This window comes from Oreochromis aureus, linkage group 9 (genome assembly GCF_013358895.1).
Source record: "Oreochromis aureus strain Israel breed Guangdong linkage group 9, ZZ_aureus, whole genome shotgun sequence".
In the NCBI taxonomy this organism is placed as follows: domain Eukaryota; kingdom Metazoa; phylum Chordata; class Actinopteri; order Cichliformes; family Cichlidae; genus Oreochromis; species Oreochromis aureus.
In genome coordinates, this window is record NC_052950.1 from 9,496,350 (window position 1) to 9,514,674 (window position 18,325).

The following is an 18,325-nucleotide window of genomic DNA, read 5'->3' on the forward strand; positions in this document are numbered from 1 at the left end:
AAATACAAATCCTCAAACATTTATTGAAATGAACACACACAAAGAGAGAGAGAGAGAGAGAGAGAGAGAGAGAGAGAAAAAAGACAAATCCAAAACAGTGACACCATGTACAGTTGTGCGTGTCGACTCCAAAACCTTTCTGGGTAGGCTGAACTTCAACTGAACTATTCCCAGTAGTGCAACTTAGCTTCACAGAACTGAGACTGATATCGATTTAATTTGGTGCTTTTTAAAAAATTCACTAGTGCAAAAATACTGATGTGAACACAAGGTCCGACGTTTCGGGGCTGAAAGGACGACATGAAAGGCGTCATAACCCGGAGGGGGGGTGTATGAGCTGAAATGCAGAACTTGTCATGAACACTCACCTATGCTGTACAATATTACCTCCAAGAGAAGGTGCGACAGGAGTTTTATGATCTAAAATGATGGTGTTTGAAAGATTTTAATTAAAATATTTTACTGTTTGACGATTAAAAAAACAGCAGTTACATCATGATCTCAGTTAGTATCACTTTTGAATTACCAGCCTTCTTAAACTTTGATCTTGTGCACTCTGAATTTCATCTTCCCGTTATCCTTTTTCACAAAGAAGCCCAGCAGCCAATGCAAAGCAGCACACTCACAAGGTACCAATCGATGCCTTGCTCATGGAGACTTCAGCAGGACTCAGGGCTTGTGTTTGAGGTTTGTTTCCCTGCTTGCTTCTATGTAATCTGGCTGATTGTAACATACAAAAAAATATGCTTAAAGTTTAAAGCTTTGGCTCTACCGATAGTTTGACATGTTTTTCACTATGCAGTATTAACTGGGCTCCAGTTTTCTGAACAGTTCTGCAGCAAGCAAGGATCAGTTTTTAAAACTTTCCCATGCTGCATCGACAGCTACGCTTTTAGACGATTCAGAACACAAAACAAACGGGCATCCCGTGAAGGATGAAAAAAGGATTTTGTCATGCATTAAAATATCCTCGAATGAATGAACAAGTGTTTTACGGTGCTTTAAGTATTATCTTGTGACACAACTTTGCTCACTTTGTTTTTTTAAACTGCCCTGGCAGTAATTAAAAAGCATGAAAACATGCAAAAATCACCTGTTTTTCCTCATACTCACTCGTCATCTCACTTGAGCCCAGCATAGGCATAAGTCGTCCCCTGTGTGCAAGGTTAAAAAAACAAAAACATTTCTCGACCGCTAAATCTTTGTTTCTTCCACAAAAGTCAGGTGTCCACAACATATAAAAAAAATAAAATAAAACTGTGTTTCTAATGTCTCGTCGTCACTAAATCTAAAAGTGCTTGGAACCAGCTACAAAGTTTAATCCTTACAAACAAATGAATCTATGCATAAACTGGATTCGTATTAATTTTGATTGTCACAACACTGACACTAGAACCTGAGCTTCTTCGTCAAACAGAAGAAGTATGTGACATCCTGGGAATCCCTTAAAAAATAACTCTTCTCTTATAATGCTGGTGTATGAAAACGATAAGACAAAGTACTTTAATGCACACTAATTTCTTTGCGTGTACAGAATATGTATGTGTGTGTGTTTGTGGAGAGGGTAAGTATCTGCAGATGTGTTGACGTGTCACTTTCACGGCATGTAAATATATGGACTGGACTTGTGGTGTCCTGTGCTCATCACGCATGGCATAACGTTCCTGGAGCCGACCATTATGGACTGGTTCATGTCATGGCCGCTCTCGGGCCACGGCGGAGAGTCCATGGGCTCCCGCTTGATCGAATGGATCAGGCCGTGACCTTTGAACTCGTAGGTGCCATGCTTGTTGTAGTCAGACTGCATGTAGGCCTTGTGTGGATCCTGTGAGTAGACATGCGAGTCCATGAGGTTGACGGATTGGCTGCTGCATAGAGAGTCTGAGTGTGGGAATCTCTGAGGACTAAACTGACTGGAGTCATTGTTACTGCCCAGGTCTTTGTCGCACTTTAACAGGCGTGCGTTGGTGTTCCCGTTGTTCACTGCATAGTTCTGATAGTTACCGTTGTTGTACGGCGGGCTGATCCCAGCCTTCCCCCGCTGACAGGGCGAATACTGTGGATCGTAATAATCAGCTTCAGATTTAAGCTGCAGGCCAGTGGTGTGGTCATATAGGCCGTTACCATAGCGACGGTCAACGGGCACTTGGTCGCGGCACGTCCAGGGTCGGCCGTACGCGTCGCAGCCGTTCTCCGAATCAGAGTCGTGCTCTACCTTGATGGGGGGCATCTCGGGCATCAGGTGACCATCGAAGCATTCTCCGTAGCCGTTCTCGCTCTTCACCAGGTCCACGCAGTAGGCGTCTGGGTCTGTGGGAATCTGGACGTTGCCATACAGTTTGGAGACAAACACCTCACCACCTCTGCCGCTGTGACAGCTGGGCGAGAGACGGTACGGCTTCCCATACTGGCCGGTCTTGTTCATGCGGTTAGAGGGGATGTAGCCGACGCCCTGGCCTGCCCTGACGGGTCCTGAGTTCTGTCGCACAGGCCAGCCGCCACCCACGCCTGGGCTCAGACCTTTATGGGGACCCACAGAGGACTTGCAGTAGTTTAGGGGCTCCTCCTGGTTATAGTAACCGTCCGGGCGGTACTTGAGGTTGTCTTTGGAGAGTGGGGTCCAGGGAGTGTGGTGACCTCGCTGGGTTGCACCAGGAGTGGGACAGGAGAGCCGGAGAGAATCTGCAGCGTCACCCATTCCTCCATTGAAGGAGTGTCTCCGGAGGTGTTCTCCACGCTCGCTGTGCAGGGGGAAAGAGTGGAAAGTGGAAGTGGAAAGAGAAGGAAAAAACATAGATCATTAGTCACAAAAGAAAGACACAAAACTTAGAAAGTTTTACTGTCTTTCAACAAAATCCACGAAGAGCCATTTTCTACCCATGTATCGATATGGCAACCACTGCGTACTCAATGTTTTTGTTTCTTTTCTGCCGAATGACTCAAAGCATAAAAATTCTAAGTTTGGTTCAATTTAGTTCACGAGAGGATCTTTCCAAAAGTGACTCATCTTTTCCGGGATGTGTCTCATCTGAAAATTGAGAACAGAGTCAACATCCAGAACCCCAAAGATCAATGATGGCCCGGTCTCCTAGTTTATAGGCAGCACAATGCAATATATCTTCATGTTTACACAGTGCAGTAGCTGAACCTGAATATGTTCAGTAACTGCATGAAAGTCTTTTCAAACTGTATTTTCTTATGATTTTAAGTTTGAAATTGATCTTGTTGAATGCTGAGTAAGCAATTAATCCAAAAAGATACAAGGACAAGAGCTAAATTATATTTATAACTATTACAGCATACTTTTTGATTAATCAGCATTCATACTTTAAATGCCTTTTCCAGTTTTTTCCGTACTTGTTTGAATTGTTTCTGTGGCTTTCTTTGTGCCCCCCCCCCAAAAAAAATCAAAATATGTTGTTTTTCCCCCTTCATCTTTTCAGTTTTTATATGGAAACCCAATTACAGTGCATTGCTACAGTGGTAATAACAGGGTTTAATTTGCGGTTCTGTGAGTGATTATTCAGGAATTCTAAAGGCAAATGTTTCTTTTTGTTTGTCTGCTTCCAAAGTGTGTTTCTGCATTTTTCCTATCTTTCAAATATCTCTCCACCTGAGCACAGCATGGCTGAAGGTCTTTAATACAACCAAGCTGTAAGTGAGTATATTCTGTAGCATCATATGTGTAAAATGAGTCTTTTCTTAGCTCTTAGATTGTTCTAGCAGTAGCTACAATTTCGCTATAACAAGCCTGCAAAATCAACTAAGGGACATGTTTTCAGTGACATCTGCTGACTAGTGACACGAAATGACCAAAAAGAGAAGTATCGCTTTCTATTTTTTGTTATAATAGCCTGACACAGTTTCACTGCCTAGTTTTAAAAAAGTCTACATATACTCAGAATTTAGAGCAGAACCGGAGATCGTTGTGCAACCAGTACATTCAGCAGGCTTTCGGGAATCTGACTGTAAGTTTAATCCAAGCCATATTTACGTCTCCCTATATGGCAGCAGACCCAGATGCCATGTGTAGTGTACATACTATACACTTAATTCTGAATCTTAACCCTAAGAATGGTTTAACCGATCCAACCTGCTTGTCTAGTTGATCGTTACATTATTTACCACGTTGCCCTGGATGATGTGTGAAGGAAGAAAGAAGCCTGAACAGCAGAGGGGGGTGGAGGAGCTCTGCTTTACTGACTACATCCCAAGTCTTGGCCTCTCTGACTCCCTAAAGTTGTTAATGATGCATGAATCACAGAGGGCCTTATCCAAGCTGAGACGCGTATTTGCTCCTAATTGGCCACAGGTAAGGCGTCCAGCGCTTGTTTGGTTTGGTATCAGATCCTACTGGGTGAGGAGAGGGCTTATGTTTGTGTTGGTAACTGGGTCTCAGTGTAAATGCTTGTGTATTCATAAAACTGTTGCTGGGCAATAAGTTGGTATCTCTAAAAAAAAAAGACAAACCTCAAAAAATCAATAAATGACACATGAGGGCTGGAGCAAATGTATTTTCTCACAGTAACTCCAAATAATTATGTTTTCTGTGGCCATGCGATGTGGACCACAACCGAGGAGAAAGGTAATCTTAGGACATGTAAAGTGTATAATAACAAAAATAAACACGTCATCCCTTATGAACTGTGAGCTGCTGTGACCTACGGACTCTCAAATGTTGACCTTTACTCAGAGCTCCCATAAAGCCAATCAGTGTCGTTCTCTAGAGGCTATAACGAGATGCCAAAATGCATCAAACCTCAGTGTCAAGACTGTGTTAAAACACTTCACCTTTAGTTACTACATAGTACCCCTATTAAAGCAATCAGTGTCCAAAACTGTGACACAGTGTCAATATGCATCATCTCTCCTAACTTAGCTGTAAAGATGCTGCTCATGTGTGAGAGTTTATTCCCTCTTACCCTTGCTCCAGTCCGGAGATGATTCCTCCTACTGCGCCTTTATTCTTTCCCCGCATTAACATGTTCTTCATTTTCATTTCCGTGATAGAGGGGAGCAGGAGGGGAACAGCTATGCAGAACAGAGCCAGCTGTGGGGGCACTGGAGCACCAGAGGCTGACTTCTTTTTCTGCCCATGGAGGAACTTCAACCGACCTTGGAACTGCATCGTCTGAAACAGAAGAAAGAAAGGACCCATCCAAAGGCCTCGATTAATATATAATAGAATTACACAAACATCTAGGCTTTATTTTTCTGCCCTTGTATAAAGGCTTAAAGGTATTGACTGTTAGGGGCCATTTTTATGACCAATCAGTGCCAAAGAGGTTTCATATTGTTGGCTAGGGTTCTCCTCTTCTAATCTGAGTCACTGAACTGGACCTCTCTAGCATATCTGCACTGTTAGTGCCACTTTCAGACAAATAATATGGGTTCCTGTAAAGTCAGTTGGTCCGACACTCCATCCAATAAAGCTAAATTCTAGTATTTTATTTGTAAGCTTCTTGGCTCAAATCAGGAGGTATCTGTGTCTGTGGCATGCATGCATGTGGTCTAAACATTTAGCTAGCCAAGCTTGTTAATGTTAGCTAACTTAAACCTGGTAATCCTCCCCTAAAGTCCAGTTTACGCAAGTTCTCGCCCCCAAAAACAAAATGCTGAAGTCACTGGGTGACGTCACGGTGGATGCATCCATCTTTTATCTAAATTGCCTGTAATTAGATGTTGTGTGCAGTGTTCAACATCTTGATTAAACCTGTCAGCTAACTTTTATTAGCCAACACTGGTGGACATTTGATTTTTGGCTAACACTGTGAAGAAACTGACTGACTTTCCTGTCCATGAAATAATGCTGCTACTGTGTCTGAAAACACTCGTAAGTGGTCCAAATGTTATGAAACCGAGACTTTCTTGCCAGATTATTTGTGAGCAGATTGAGCACTGTGTGTTACATTACAAATTGTTGTGTCCTAACTGTAATTATGTTGACTGATGAGGAAAGCCTCCAACCAGTATTTCCTCACTACTTGGCTACCAGCATCTACAGTATATGTAGAAAATTGCCATCTAAAATTTCTGTTGTGCGGCCAGCTTCAGTGCAACCAGAGAGGACTTGGTGACAGTAAACTTGACTGACCCTGATGAAACGGTCCAAACCCATATTCTCGTTGCTCTGTCATCAGGGCCTTCAGCTTTTCCACTGCTGGTCTCCAAACCACTCTAGTCACAGCCATGAGGGATGAACCAAGCTCATTCTCTGCCACTGTGGCCATGCACCCAATTACCTTATAATTCCCTCAATACACCTATAAATAACTGCACGTACTACAATTATAAGTGAAGTCTTGCGGTACCAAGGGGTTATAACACTTTTTATAGGCCTGGGTCTTCTTCCAGTGAGTGGGCAACCCCTGCTCAGTTTTTATATTTTACGTAAACTTTAATGAACTGAAAACTGAAGTAAGGTTTTTTGTTTGAGTTTGAGTTGGTTCAATTACTCACCAAGAATCCAGAAGTGCTGTCCAAAAGGCATCGGACTCTGGCTATGAAACATCTGTTGAGAAAGCAGGAGAGCTCGGGAGGGATTTCCCCTGCCTCTGGAGAATGGAACAGGCTGCTCACTACAAAGTCTTCACCTGTAATTTAGTAAAGAAATATTGAGAGGGTATGAGTAATACAATTTGTACTGCAATTTGTGTAATAATACAGGAGAAAACAAAATACATATGTATAAATATGATGAAGTTCTTAAATGACAACAATACTTATGGTTAGCAAATGACTGGGGCAGACTTCTTTTTTGTATTTTTATAACTTACCTGCTTTTATGAAAAATACAATGCTGTTTAAAGCATTTATCTGTCAGTATTGTATCAATATTAATTAATGAATCATTAATACTATTAATAATTAGTGTCATGTGAGACAGACACCCTCTCTACTTTTAAGATCAGGCTTAAAACTTTCCTTTTTTGATAAAGCTTATAGTTAGGGCTGGATCAAGTGACCCTGACTCCTCCCTTGGTTACGCTTCAATAGGCCTAGGCTCCTGGGAACTTCCCATGATGCACTGAGGGTTTCTTCTCCAGTCACCTTTCTCACTAACTATGTGTTTATATGCCTCTCTGCACTCAGTTATTAGTTATGTCGTTGTGTCCTTGGGCAAGACACTTCACCCGTTGCCTACTGGTGGTGGTCAGAGGGCCCGGTGGCGCCAGTGTCCGGCAGCCTCGCCTCTGTCAGTGTGCCCCAGGGTGGCTGTGGCTACAGCGTAGCTTGCCATCACCAGTGTGTGAATGTGTGTGTGAATGGGTGGATGACTGAACGCTTTGGGGTCCTTAGGGACTAGTAAAGCGCTATACAAATACAGGCCATTTACCATTTATTATTAACCTCTGGCTTACTTCCACAGCTTGTCTTTTTCTCCTCACCCCTGACCGGTCGCGGCAGTTGGCCGACACTCCCTGAGCCTGTTTCTGCAGGAGGTTTCTTCCTGTTGAAACGGAGTTTTTCCTTCCCACTTTCGCCAAGCAGTTGCTCAAAAGGGTCGTCTACTGATTGTTCGGTTTTCCCTCTATTATTGTAGAGTCATTGCCTTGATTTGGCGCTATAACAATACATTTGAATTGAACTGAACTGACACAGATAGATACCAGACATGACCCTAGCATAGACAGTTCCTCTCATCAACATCATACAGATCCAGGAATAGAAATCTCAGCCTTCAGCATAGGCTGACCTCATCATCTCAAACGTGTATTGTTCAATAACAAGCTTTACATGTTGCCATACTAAGTTCATACTGAGCTACCCACCAGTTCCTGCAGCTAGCTGGTTATCCTGGTGTGCCACCGTCCCTTGGTGCTGTGGAGGACACATGGCCCAGTGGAGCTGGCGTCTGAATTCCTGACGGTCGTCTATGTGGATGTAGTCAAACACATTCTGGTGCATCACGTCAGTCTGTGGGGAGGAGGTTCAGATTGGTTTGGTTAGTGAGTTTTAATTTTTAGTTTTACACCCGATTTATGACTTTGGAGGACCGAGTTTTGCTTCCATCACTGTAGATGACAGCTGTTCGCTACTCTCAGGGCTAATTCTGCCCCACCATTCCTGGGGAGGTCAACGCTATACATACAAAGTCGATGAAAGTCAGAGAACCAGAGCACTCGCACAGTTACATACACATGCACAAAGGCAGGAGAATTGCCCCAGTACAGTAACAGTCTTAAGGGCAGCTGCAGGGCCAGTGAGGGCAGCTGTGTTTGTCAAACATCGCGTGACACCAGCTCCCGAACGGCAGTCCAGCCCAGCTTTCTCTCCACATCCACACAAACACACACACACACAGTAAGTAGGGTTCCAGCCCGCTCTCGTCATTCCTCCCTCTCTTTTCCAGCAATAGCTGTGTTTTCTGTCATTCCATGACAGATTCCTCACTAAAATGTTCAACCTTCTCCTCTTCCCTCTCTCCCTCCTCCCTGCCCTCGCTCCATAATTTCCACACTGGTGGCACGCGAGGCTTTTTGATCGCCTGCCTCTGCAAACACAATCTGTTCCCACTGTCTTCGGCGAGTGCTTCGTCCTGTGGTTGGGTTCCCTACCGGCAGTCAGGCAGACAGAAGGATCAAGTGACTATTGTTTATGTTTCTTGTAAAAAAAACTCAGAGAGGGAAAAAAGAGGGGGAGGAAAAAGAGAATAAGTGATATTTTCAGTGACCTTCAAAGGCTAACTGCCCCTGTAACAAATTGGATCAAAGGCCAGTGGAGGTTTTCTGCTCTTCTGTGGCGCTTTCTTGTGGTGCTACTTAGCAAAGCCATGTCTTTTCTTTTTTATTTCCTGTGGTGTATTATGGATAAGTGTCTTTCTGAATACAGCTGTGGGCTCAAAATTATGTGACATGCTGTCAAAGCCTGAGAGGCAAAGCATGTGGCTTAAAAACAACTAACAGCTCCTTTGCAAGAGCTGAACATGTGGGAAAGGATAAAAGAATGTTTTCATGACAGTCTGAAAATACAACACACGGATCTGTGAGTATTTAAAAAGACATTTTTAATGTAGAAAAATGTAGAAAAGCTGTCAACTACCCGTTCATTCCTATTCATCTTCTCTGCTCAAAGTCACCTGCATTTTGCTTTTCACTTCTAAATATGGCCATCACTGACTACAAAGAACACCTGATTTGAATTCTGAGCTCAACCTTGAGCTAATGCTGATGATACATTAGTTTATCACACCAAATGCTTTGCATGCTGCAATGCTGTGGCTCACAGCCAAACCTTTTGCGTGGTAATTCCTTTTCTTTTTCTTTCTTTAAAATAACTGTTTTGCATGTATGCAATTTAACATACTGCGGTGGCTTGATTCGCTTGATCAGCTGCCAAGTGTCTTACATAGAGTCACTGCCGAGATCTGAGCACACAAAGGGCCAGTTGTGATTCTACTAGTGTGAGCTGGTAAATTTACATCTTTTTAATATTTAATCAGCAGCTAACATGGCGCAAAACGGCTCTGGTCCTTCCTAACATGGTTACGATTTTTGCTAATTCTTCGAGCACTTGTTGCATATTTGAATGAATGAAAAGACAGCTGTTCATTTTTTTGTTTTTAACTGTGCTAGTCACATGTGCCTATGAAAGGCAACAACTGGATGGCAACAACTCGACTCAACACTGGGATGGTTTGCTGTGAAATTCAGCCAAGGCCATATTCAGGTTCTGCGCAATCATCAACTCAAAACTTTTCCATTACTTTGGTTTGATTCCTGCAAAATTATTGACATTAACTTTTACCTCGGGTCTTTTATTGAGCACGTGACAGTGAAGCTGGCATAAAGTAAAACCTTAGCTAGCAAAATCTGATCATTTGAGTGGAAATTTATGGGAACAAAAAGCAGACGTTCCAAATTAAAAAGCGTTGACTGAGCTGCTAAGACACACGTGCATACGCAAATGCACCTTGGAGTTTTAATTTCCTTTGCCTGGTTGTTCCGTGCCAATCTGTAGACACACACACACACACCTATGCACATACTGTGGCAGGGCGTCTCAGACCACTTTGGGTTTCATGTCAATTTCATGGCTGCCCCTGTCTGCTTGTAAGCCAAGTGGGAGCGCTGCAGAAGAATGTCTATCATGTGTGTGTATGTGTGTGTGAGAGAAAGAGAAGGCATGAGGGCAACAGGAGGAATTTTAACAGTGAAAAGCACTTTATTTATGGCTTTGAAGGAGAGCGATGATTTTAGAGTCGAGGGACAGGCGAGCCCATGTTGACTTCATTCATAATTAATGACTGGCTGGGTATAGCCACTGGAAAGGAAAAGAGTTAAACCGTCGGTGACTTATCAGTGCCCGCACACACATAACAGACGCCCACAGAGTGTATTTCAGGGTGAAACAGAGGTCTTCACCCTTCTGTGGTCCCCTTAGGTGTAACCTTGTGGGTTTACTTTGCCCTCTGAAAGAGTTATCAGGCAGCAGGAAGGCAGAATGAAAGAAAGGCAGTTTACTCCGGATCCTAAACTGGATGGGATGGATGGCAGACAACAGAAGAATGGAGTGTACTAAAAACGGCAATTGTGACCTTGTTGAATAATGACAGCAATGAGGTCCCGTATGACATTTGCAGATTCATAACCTTAAGAGGGTTTGTGTGCTAAAACACTTTTATGGATGCTATCATCACCGATTACGAGGCCATGTGACCAGCTAAAGTACGGAAAAAAAACAACAACCCCACACCTCATTTTTATATTTTATATATTCTGGCTCAAAGAGCACATTTCCTACTGATCTGTTGGACTTTTGGCACACTGATTCCCCCATCTACAGAACAGTCAAGGCTTATCAGCTTATCTATAGATAATCATATGTACAGCGCGCATTTCGTTTATACATATTAAACATAGATTATACAATGTTTTCACTGTATTCGTGTGAAAACACAAGGGAGAAGTTCAACTCACCTGATGAAATCCCAGATAGTCCACAATGGTCGAGGAAGCGTAAAAAACCATCCCGTCACTGCTCACCACCAAGGCAAAGCCTGTCAGAGACTACACACACACACACACACACACACACACACACACACACACACACACACACACACACACACACACGCACACACACAGAGTCAGGGCAGCTCGTGCAGCAAATAAACTCAAATGCAACAAACACAGACATGACTTCTCTATTCTGTCTGTGCAAAGCGTAATACAGGTGCATGAATGTAGATACAATAGAGTCAGATGTTCTAATTTGTGACCTAGCCGTGGTTGAAGTTAATACTAGACCCTTAAAAAAAGAATTTGGTGTTTGTAAAACTTTTAAAAGTGTAAGGTTCAACTTTTATAATTCTTTCCATAATTCTCAGAACAGCAGAAAAACTATAAAAATGGAACAAAAGATAGAAAATTACAACACAAGAGAGGGAATGAAAGACAGATGGTTGTGTTACAGAGCGGGCCAAATAAAACTTAGTGATTTATAATGCAAAATATTGCTTGTGAAAGACTTTTTTTCTCATATTCTCTGGTTAAAACTATATTTTCTAAAGCAGTTAGCTCGCGGATGACATACGCGCCTATTTTCGCTCCTTTAAAGTTACGCATTTCATAAGCTCGAAACTCTGATAATTAAGTCTGTTTGCCTGGTACAGCTGCTTTGATTTGTCGTAGCAAACACACTGATTAAAAGCAGAGAAACGCCAGACACAAGCACACTTCTTCCCACTTTCCCTCTTTGCTCACACACCCATCCACACAAAGCTGGGGGGGAGGGGGAATAACGTGTTTGGCCAGTGGAGGATGCAGAGAAAGAAAATGTTAAATAAATACACAAGTGGTATCTGTTAAATGAAGAGAGATGGACAGATGGAGAGGAAAAGAAAGAGTGTGAGAGACATATTTAAAAAAGCAGAACATGAAGGAGAAAAGCACAGGAAGGAGACGGGAAAGAGGCCTTCCAGTGTGCAGTGTGCGCACAGCTGTGATAGCGTGACAACTGCAAGGCTACTTGACTTGCGTGACTGCTGCTGCCAGAGTCTGTCACCTCTATTTTACTGCGAGACTATGCAGGTCTTTCCTGGTGCGTGTGTGTTTCTGTGTGTTTCTGTGTACTTTAGAAGGTAGAAAGCCCCGCTGCCCCTCACTTCACCCCAGTGCCCACTCCTTCCATGTCTCCCTCTGTCACTTACACCCAGCAGTGATCTGATTGCCTTAGCGAGAGGCGAATGCTCACTGTACGCGCCCTGTCCTTACCCGTCCCATAAACTCAGACACCCCTCTGTGACCTCTCTGTGAACAGAGCAATTTGTAGCCCTAAAACTCATCGGCATAGGAGCCAAACTGCAGCAGAGCAAAGCCTCTGAGACAAAAATATTGAGACACTGACATGATGACATCTGAAAACATTATATGAAAGCATGATGGCAGCAGTGGAGACTGGAAGATGGGTCAAGTCCTCTGTGGCATAGATGCAGATGATGTTTGACAAGTTTAACTGGCACATGTTCAAATGTCGGGGGGGGGGAGACACACACACACAAACATACACACACACACAGATGCACAACTTATTCCAGCATTCAAAACAGATGCAGATTAGTTAGAAATACAGCATACACTGATATAGCATCTTTCCTCTGATACTGGTCCTCACTCAGCATTTACTGTGCAACATTTGTACAAATTAAAGGTCTTTGTTACACAGACCAGCATTTTTTTGGAGCCCTCTGGAGGGTAGCGATCAATCAGCATTAGTGGATTAATATTTAATGTAGCTATGTAATGTATTTAGTACTTCAGTAAGCATCTGGTAACAACATGTCAGTGCCAGATGTGATATATTTATGAAATCAGCGTCTTTTGTCTAAATCCAACACCGCCAACGCAGTGTCACGGCAGTTCATCAGATAGTCACAACATCTAATGTACTTATTCGGGTTTCTGGACACAATTTCCCACCCTTATCTTCGTATCCCTGAAGGGAATTTTTTCATCTGTCTGGCCTCAGATGTCCTGATTCATGTCCGTGTACACAAAGTGAATATTTTCCGCTATTTGAAAGGGTGTCACAGATGGGGTTGGCCTTGGAGTGATCATTTGACCTCAGTTTGAGTCATGGAGTGACATTATTTATATTATAGAAAATGTTTAGCATCATGCTAATATGAAACAATATTTTATTGATTATCATTAAAAACGACTTGTTTAGGGTGAGGATATAAAAACGAGTTTGGTTACATTTAGGCTGTAAAGCTGTAAAGCTTTTTGTTCTGGGTTAAAATACAACAGCTGAAAGCTCTCATGTCTTAGCAATAATAGTTTCAATGTCACGCTGACTGTCACAGAAAAATATGCCAATGCATGTCCATGAACTTGAACAAACACACTGCTTTTTCATGACTATTTCACATTTAGCTATAAAGGTCTGAAGCATGGGCTACTTGAAGGTCTTTGGATCATGTGTTCAAAAACTCATGAAAACATCCTAAGCATGCTGGAAAGCTAGGTTGACTTTATGAGGTCGTACAAGGCCATAAAAAGGTCGACATTTACATGTAAGGTTCATTTAGATTTATTTAGCCCATTCACCTTTCCCCACTCCTCTTCCAAGTCAGTGAAATGCCAGTAAATTTCTGCAACCCAAATTCTTTACAAAAGGACTTTGACATTTTTATTCTTCTGGAACAAATAGGCCCCAGACCTGTGACCTGTGAGTATGCACAAGCAAAAAGTTTATGTTCTATAGCTTTAATTGGCTTTTTGATGCCTGGCCCTGCAAATTTATTACAGATAAATACAATGCATTTATTTTTTACATGTGCAAAACCTTCAAGAGAACATCCGTCATTTATGCTGGGATAAAGCAGCTTATTTACTACATTTCCAGTTAAAGAGCTGGAAGGGGCATCGGAGCTCTATTACTCAAAATAACAATTAGTGTTTGGTTTTATATAAATAAAACCAAACACTTTATATGAATCAGCTAAGTACATCTAAACACTGCCTGTTCTTCTGTTGTTGTAAACTAGGCAACAAAAAAAAGTTCCAGAAACAAAGACAGAAATACTGTTATGATATTGGCTGCACTGCTGCATGCTGTTTTTGTGTGTTTTCTCCATTCACATTCCCCTCAGTTCCTTGCATACTAGAGTCTTTAGGTAATGGAAACAGGCACCTGCTGCTGGCCCGCTCCACCACATATCTGAAACCGCAACGCCCCCAGCTCTCATAACTGGCCCTGGGAGACTAAAAGCTTTGACTTACAAATCTTAAGAGGCGCTTTGCACGCAGAGCCCAAAATAAAATATATGTTCGCTGGACTTGGAAGCAGCAGGGGAGCTGTAGGGCGATTGGGGCAGGAGAAGGATGTTGGTGGCGGGCGTGGCGTTATTGCCTTGTATCATTGTTTCAAAGGAGTTTCTTTAGTTTTCCTGCTGTCTTGTGCCGACAGTGAGAAATGACGGGAGGTCACAGCAACCGTGGTGATACATGCAATAGGGTTGCAGTAATATAGGATCGTGTTGCGTTGACTGATTGTTAGAAAACCTTTGATAAGCCACTCAAAGCAGAGTCACACATGACAAACATTTTACATTAAAAGACTAAAAGAAGTGGTCTATCCATCAGTCCACTGCATTAGTTCTGACTGAAATGTGTTAAAATGATTTGAGTTGCCTTTTAATGTGGGAAATGTAAAATATTAAAGACTTTGTTAGTATCTTTGCTTCCCCCTTGAACCTCTTTTGAGTCTAACAGCCATCAGAACAAATTTTCGCCTATAAGCCTTAACTTGGTAAGTGTGTATAATTAAATATGAAAAAAAAAACATGGATGGAAATATGTTTAAATGTGCAAAAACACTGCTGCGGCACAACACAGCACAGCATTGTGATCATGTGAATTCAATTTATGCAATAAATCCTGCAACTTCCAGCACATTCGATCTGCATCAATCTCCAAAGAAATCCATTCCGGTCAGACACTTGCAAACACAGTGCATATGCAAACAGATAAACATGTACAAACACATATGCGTACAGACAAAGACATGCAATCTCCTCCAGACACACGCACACTCAAATATCCGTCTCTTCCCTCTCTTGGGATCCCGTCACCATAAGTAATGTGCAGTTTGCTATGAGGCCCCGCTGCAGGTTGAGTCATGCAACAGGAGGCAGCACATCACTACGGTCAATCTAACCTTTTGTTTCCTGTCCCACTGAGAAGCCTGACACGTTAACAGAAGCATCAGTGGATCGCTTCTACGCTCCCAATGAAGGTCCGTGTAGTTTTTTTGCGATAATCTCTGTCATAATTTACTGCTTGACCGAGAGCCATGAGAATATTGTGTGGGGGCAATGAAGACCTAATGCCCGAGCAATTCCCATGTAGCATATGGCTACGTGCATTTAAATGAGTCACACAAACGGCTTGTCACATGCTGTTTGTTACTCCACGTGAAATAAATGTCCTCGTAAAAACCTGATTAAAGGTTTTGGGTCAAGTGACTGCTGAACAGATCTCCTACGTTCTCTGATAAATGTCGACAGGCTTGACGCCTTCTCGCTCTCTACTTCTCGCTTTCTCGTGCTTTCGGACAGAGGTCCGACCACACACAGAAGCACACTTCCCTTGGATGCTCAAGCCGCCAACATGTGAGAGTCCCCACCTAATTCATCACCTCTGACAAACCTGTCTCACCCATATGTCACGCAACAGCACAGCCATGCAAAGAAGGCTGGACCAAAGGGCAAAGGGCGCACACAACACACACATGCTAACAAAATCCCCCCATGTCCCAAATACCCAATCACTAATTCAGAAGCAAATGTATGCAAACCAGAGCATGGCATTGCAGGAAAGTAAGTGCCAACCAAAGGCTAGAATATGGCACATAGTGTGGCAACGGTTGATATTAACTGCTTTGGTGCTGTATTTACAGATGTAACATGGTAAATGTTCCACATGATAGCCACACATACAGACAACACCCATGTGGTTTCTTACTTCCAGGAGGAGGCTGCTTTCATTCACGCCTGTGCCCAGTGGAAGGCTCTCTTTCCTGGGTTCAGGGTTAGAGGATGCTGTGCTGATGATGTGCTTCCTGCTGGTCTTGTCTTGGCTCGCTGTAAAAAAATGAAAATAGGTAAACAGGTTGGCACGAGGGACTCGCTTTTGTTTAAAACAATAATCCAAAAGCCACCAGTCGGTTTGAGAATGTTAAAAAACGATAACAGAAGAGGTGGAAAGAACATCCGCAAACAAAAGGAGAAGATCACACACGCTGGATACAGCCGCGATTTAAATTGATCCTTATAGGGATATGCACTCATATTTGCTGTTGAAGGTCTGAATTCTTAACCTAATTCAATGCACATTCAGAATACAGAGCATATAACAAGGCCTGTATCAAAACAGGGAAAAGTTGACATTAATAACAATAATAATTCTGTTTTCTCTGATATGGCAGCGAGAGAACACGACCGGCACTCAGACATGTGGCCGACACATTAACTGTATCGGTCTCCCTTTCTTAGGTGCTGCACTAATGCCAGGTATTACTCTGCGTGGTTGGCTGGTCTAACAAGACAAAACACTGGAAGATTTCATGACTTTAGAGGATTTCTTACACATGATACAGCCACATACACATGCAAAGCTCGCTGGGCTACAGAAAGCCAGGCCAAAAACAATTGAATGCTTTAGCGACATTTGAATGGGAAGTGGTTAACCAGACATAGAGCATTCACTTGTGGATGCTCTTGCTCTCTGTTTTTATTGAACTGTGCAACAGGTTCTCAGTCAACAATAACAAATATAATCAGCGGCTAAAATAAGAAAATCTTGTTTAGGCAACCCCCTGAATAAAGCATCATAGTTTGTTTTTTTTTAAGTTGATTTAGGCAGTTGCAGTTGTGCAGTTTTATACATTAAAACTGATTTGTACTACATCATGAGGTATAACACAATTACATTTTGTATTTACACGTTATAACATAGAGGCACCATATGACAAAGTTCTTTGTGCACGAAAGTGTTGTTTACGAACCAGTAAAAGCCTTCTGGTTCCAGTGACTAACTAAGCCTGACCTCTGGCCTCTATGTGCACCGATGGATCACAGAGTGGGCTCCTACTATATTCGACTCAAACAGGCTGACAATGTAATGAGCGGCCATTCAAATCTCTCGCTGCACTGTCTCGTAACTAAGCACAGTTTCAACCTGGGTCTTGAACGTTGAAATATGCCACCTGCATGCTTAAGCCCATGCAATTGACTGTGGCATGTCGAGTCTTCACATGGGCACACGTGGTGACGTATGCATTGCGTGTCGAAGGCATGTTTGCGTGTTTCTCTCATGGGCGTGCTGTCAGGGAGCATGCAGCTCACTCCGAGTGATCGGACCTTCACTCCATCATTCATTGTAGCAGGCACGGATTAGTCACGCCACACACACACACACACACACACACACACACACACACACACACTGAGGGCATATATATCTATACATCTACTGATGATTCATATAGCTCCCACCCCCACTGAATAACCTCATTACAGCTTCCATCCTCCCCCCACCCCATTCGCACTCCTTCAACTATCCTCTTCTCTCCACCCTGCCTTTGTTTCGACGACTGATTTCACTGATTTTGTTGGAACAGTTCGCCTTCTCTTGAATCCACACTGAAGCTTGCAAACCTTTTTTTTCCTGCGCCCGTACAGTTTGTCAGGATGAATTTCTTTCACATGCAATAATTCATTCCCCCAGTTGGAAAAGTAGGTTTATTCGAGCTGTACGCGGAAATAAAGGCCATAACGTGTGCAAGCGCAAGAGCTTTGACAGACAGCTACATTAAAAAAAGCCAGTAATAATGTTAAGTATTTTGTCATCACCTCTGCTAGGTGCAAATGCATGCAAACAAACAGACTCACACACGCGAACACACACACAAAACCCATTCTGTCCAATCACCGCAACATCATCCAACCAGTGGAAACCACTGCAGAGGGAAATGAATCTAATAACCGTCTTTATTTTCCTCCTTCAATGCCTGGTGCATTTTTTTGTTTTCTCTCTTACGGCAGCTTTTTGGAGAGGATGCAGCGTCAGGAAAGACAAACATACGGGATGATTAATTATCGGCACCGGCACTTCCTCTGCCAACAATACGGGCTTTATTCATCGCCGCTCATGTCTTCGGGTTTGCTTTTCTTTGCCTCTATTTTCTCCCTCTCTGGTCTAAAAAGGAAAACAGAGTAGGTAATGGTGAGGCGTTTATGTGCTCCGCGTGAGGACAGGGTGTTAAGTAAAAAGTGACAAGTAGCGGGATGTAGATGGTGCCAAAGGGTGAGGCTGAAAGT

General features: G+C 42.8%; 1 protein-coding gene across 2 annotated transcripts in view; it reads right to left on the reverse strand.

Moving 5' to 3' along the window:
• Window positions 1–18,325, reverse strand: part of LOC116314624 — a 62,689-nt gene continuing 44,364 nt past the window's right edge. For both annotated transcript variants that reach the window (XM_039616912.1, XM_031732712.2), the window contains exons 4-9: window positions 15,969–16,087; window positions 10,920–11,009; window positions 7,773–7,917; window positions 6,460–6,593; window positions 4,923–5,131; window positions 1–2,741 (exon numbers count right to left, since the gene is read on the reverse strand). In XM_039616912.1, the coding sequence (XP_039472846.1) occupies window positions 1,598–2,741; window positions 4,923–5,131; window positions 6,460–6,593; window positions 7,773–7,917; window positions 10,920–11,009; window positions 15,969–16,087 (1,841 nt within the window). In that variant the 3' untranslated portion in view covers window positions 1–1,597. The remainder of the gene's footprint in view (window positions 2,742–4,922; window positions 5,132–6,459; window positions 6,594–7,772; window positions 7,918–10,919; window positions 11,010–15,968; window positions 16,088–18,325) is intronic.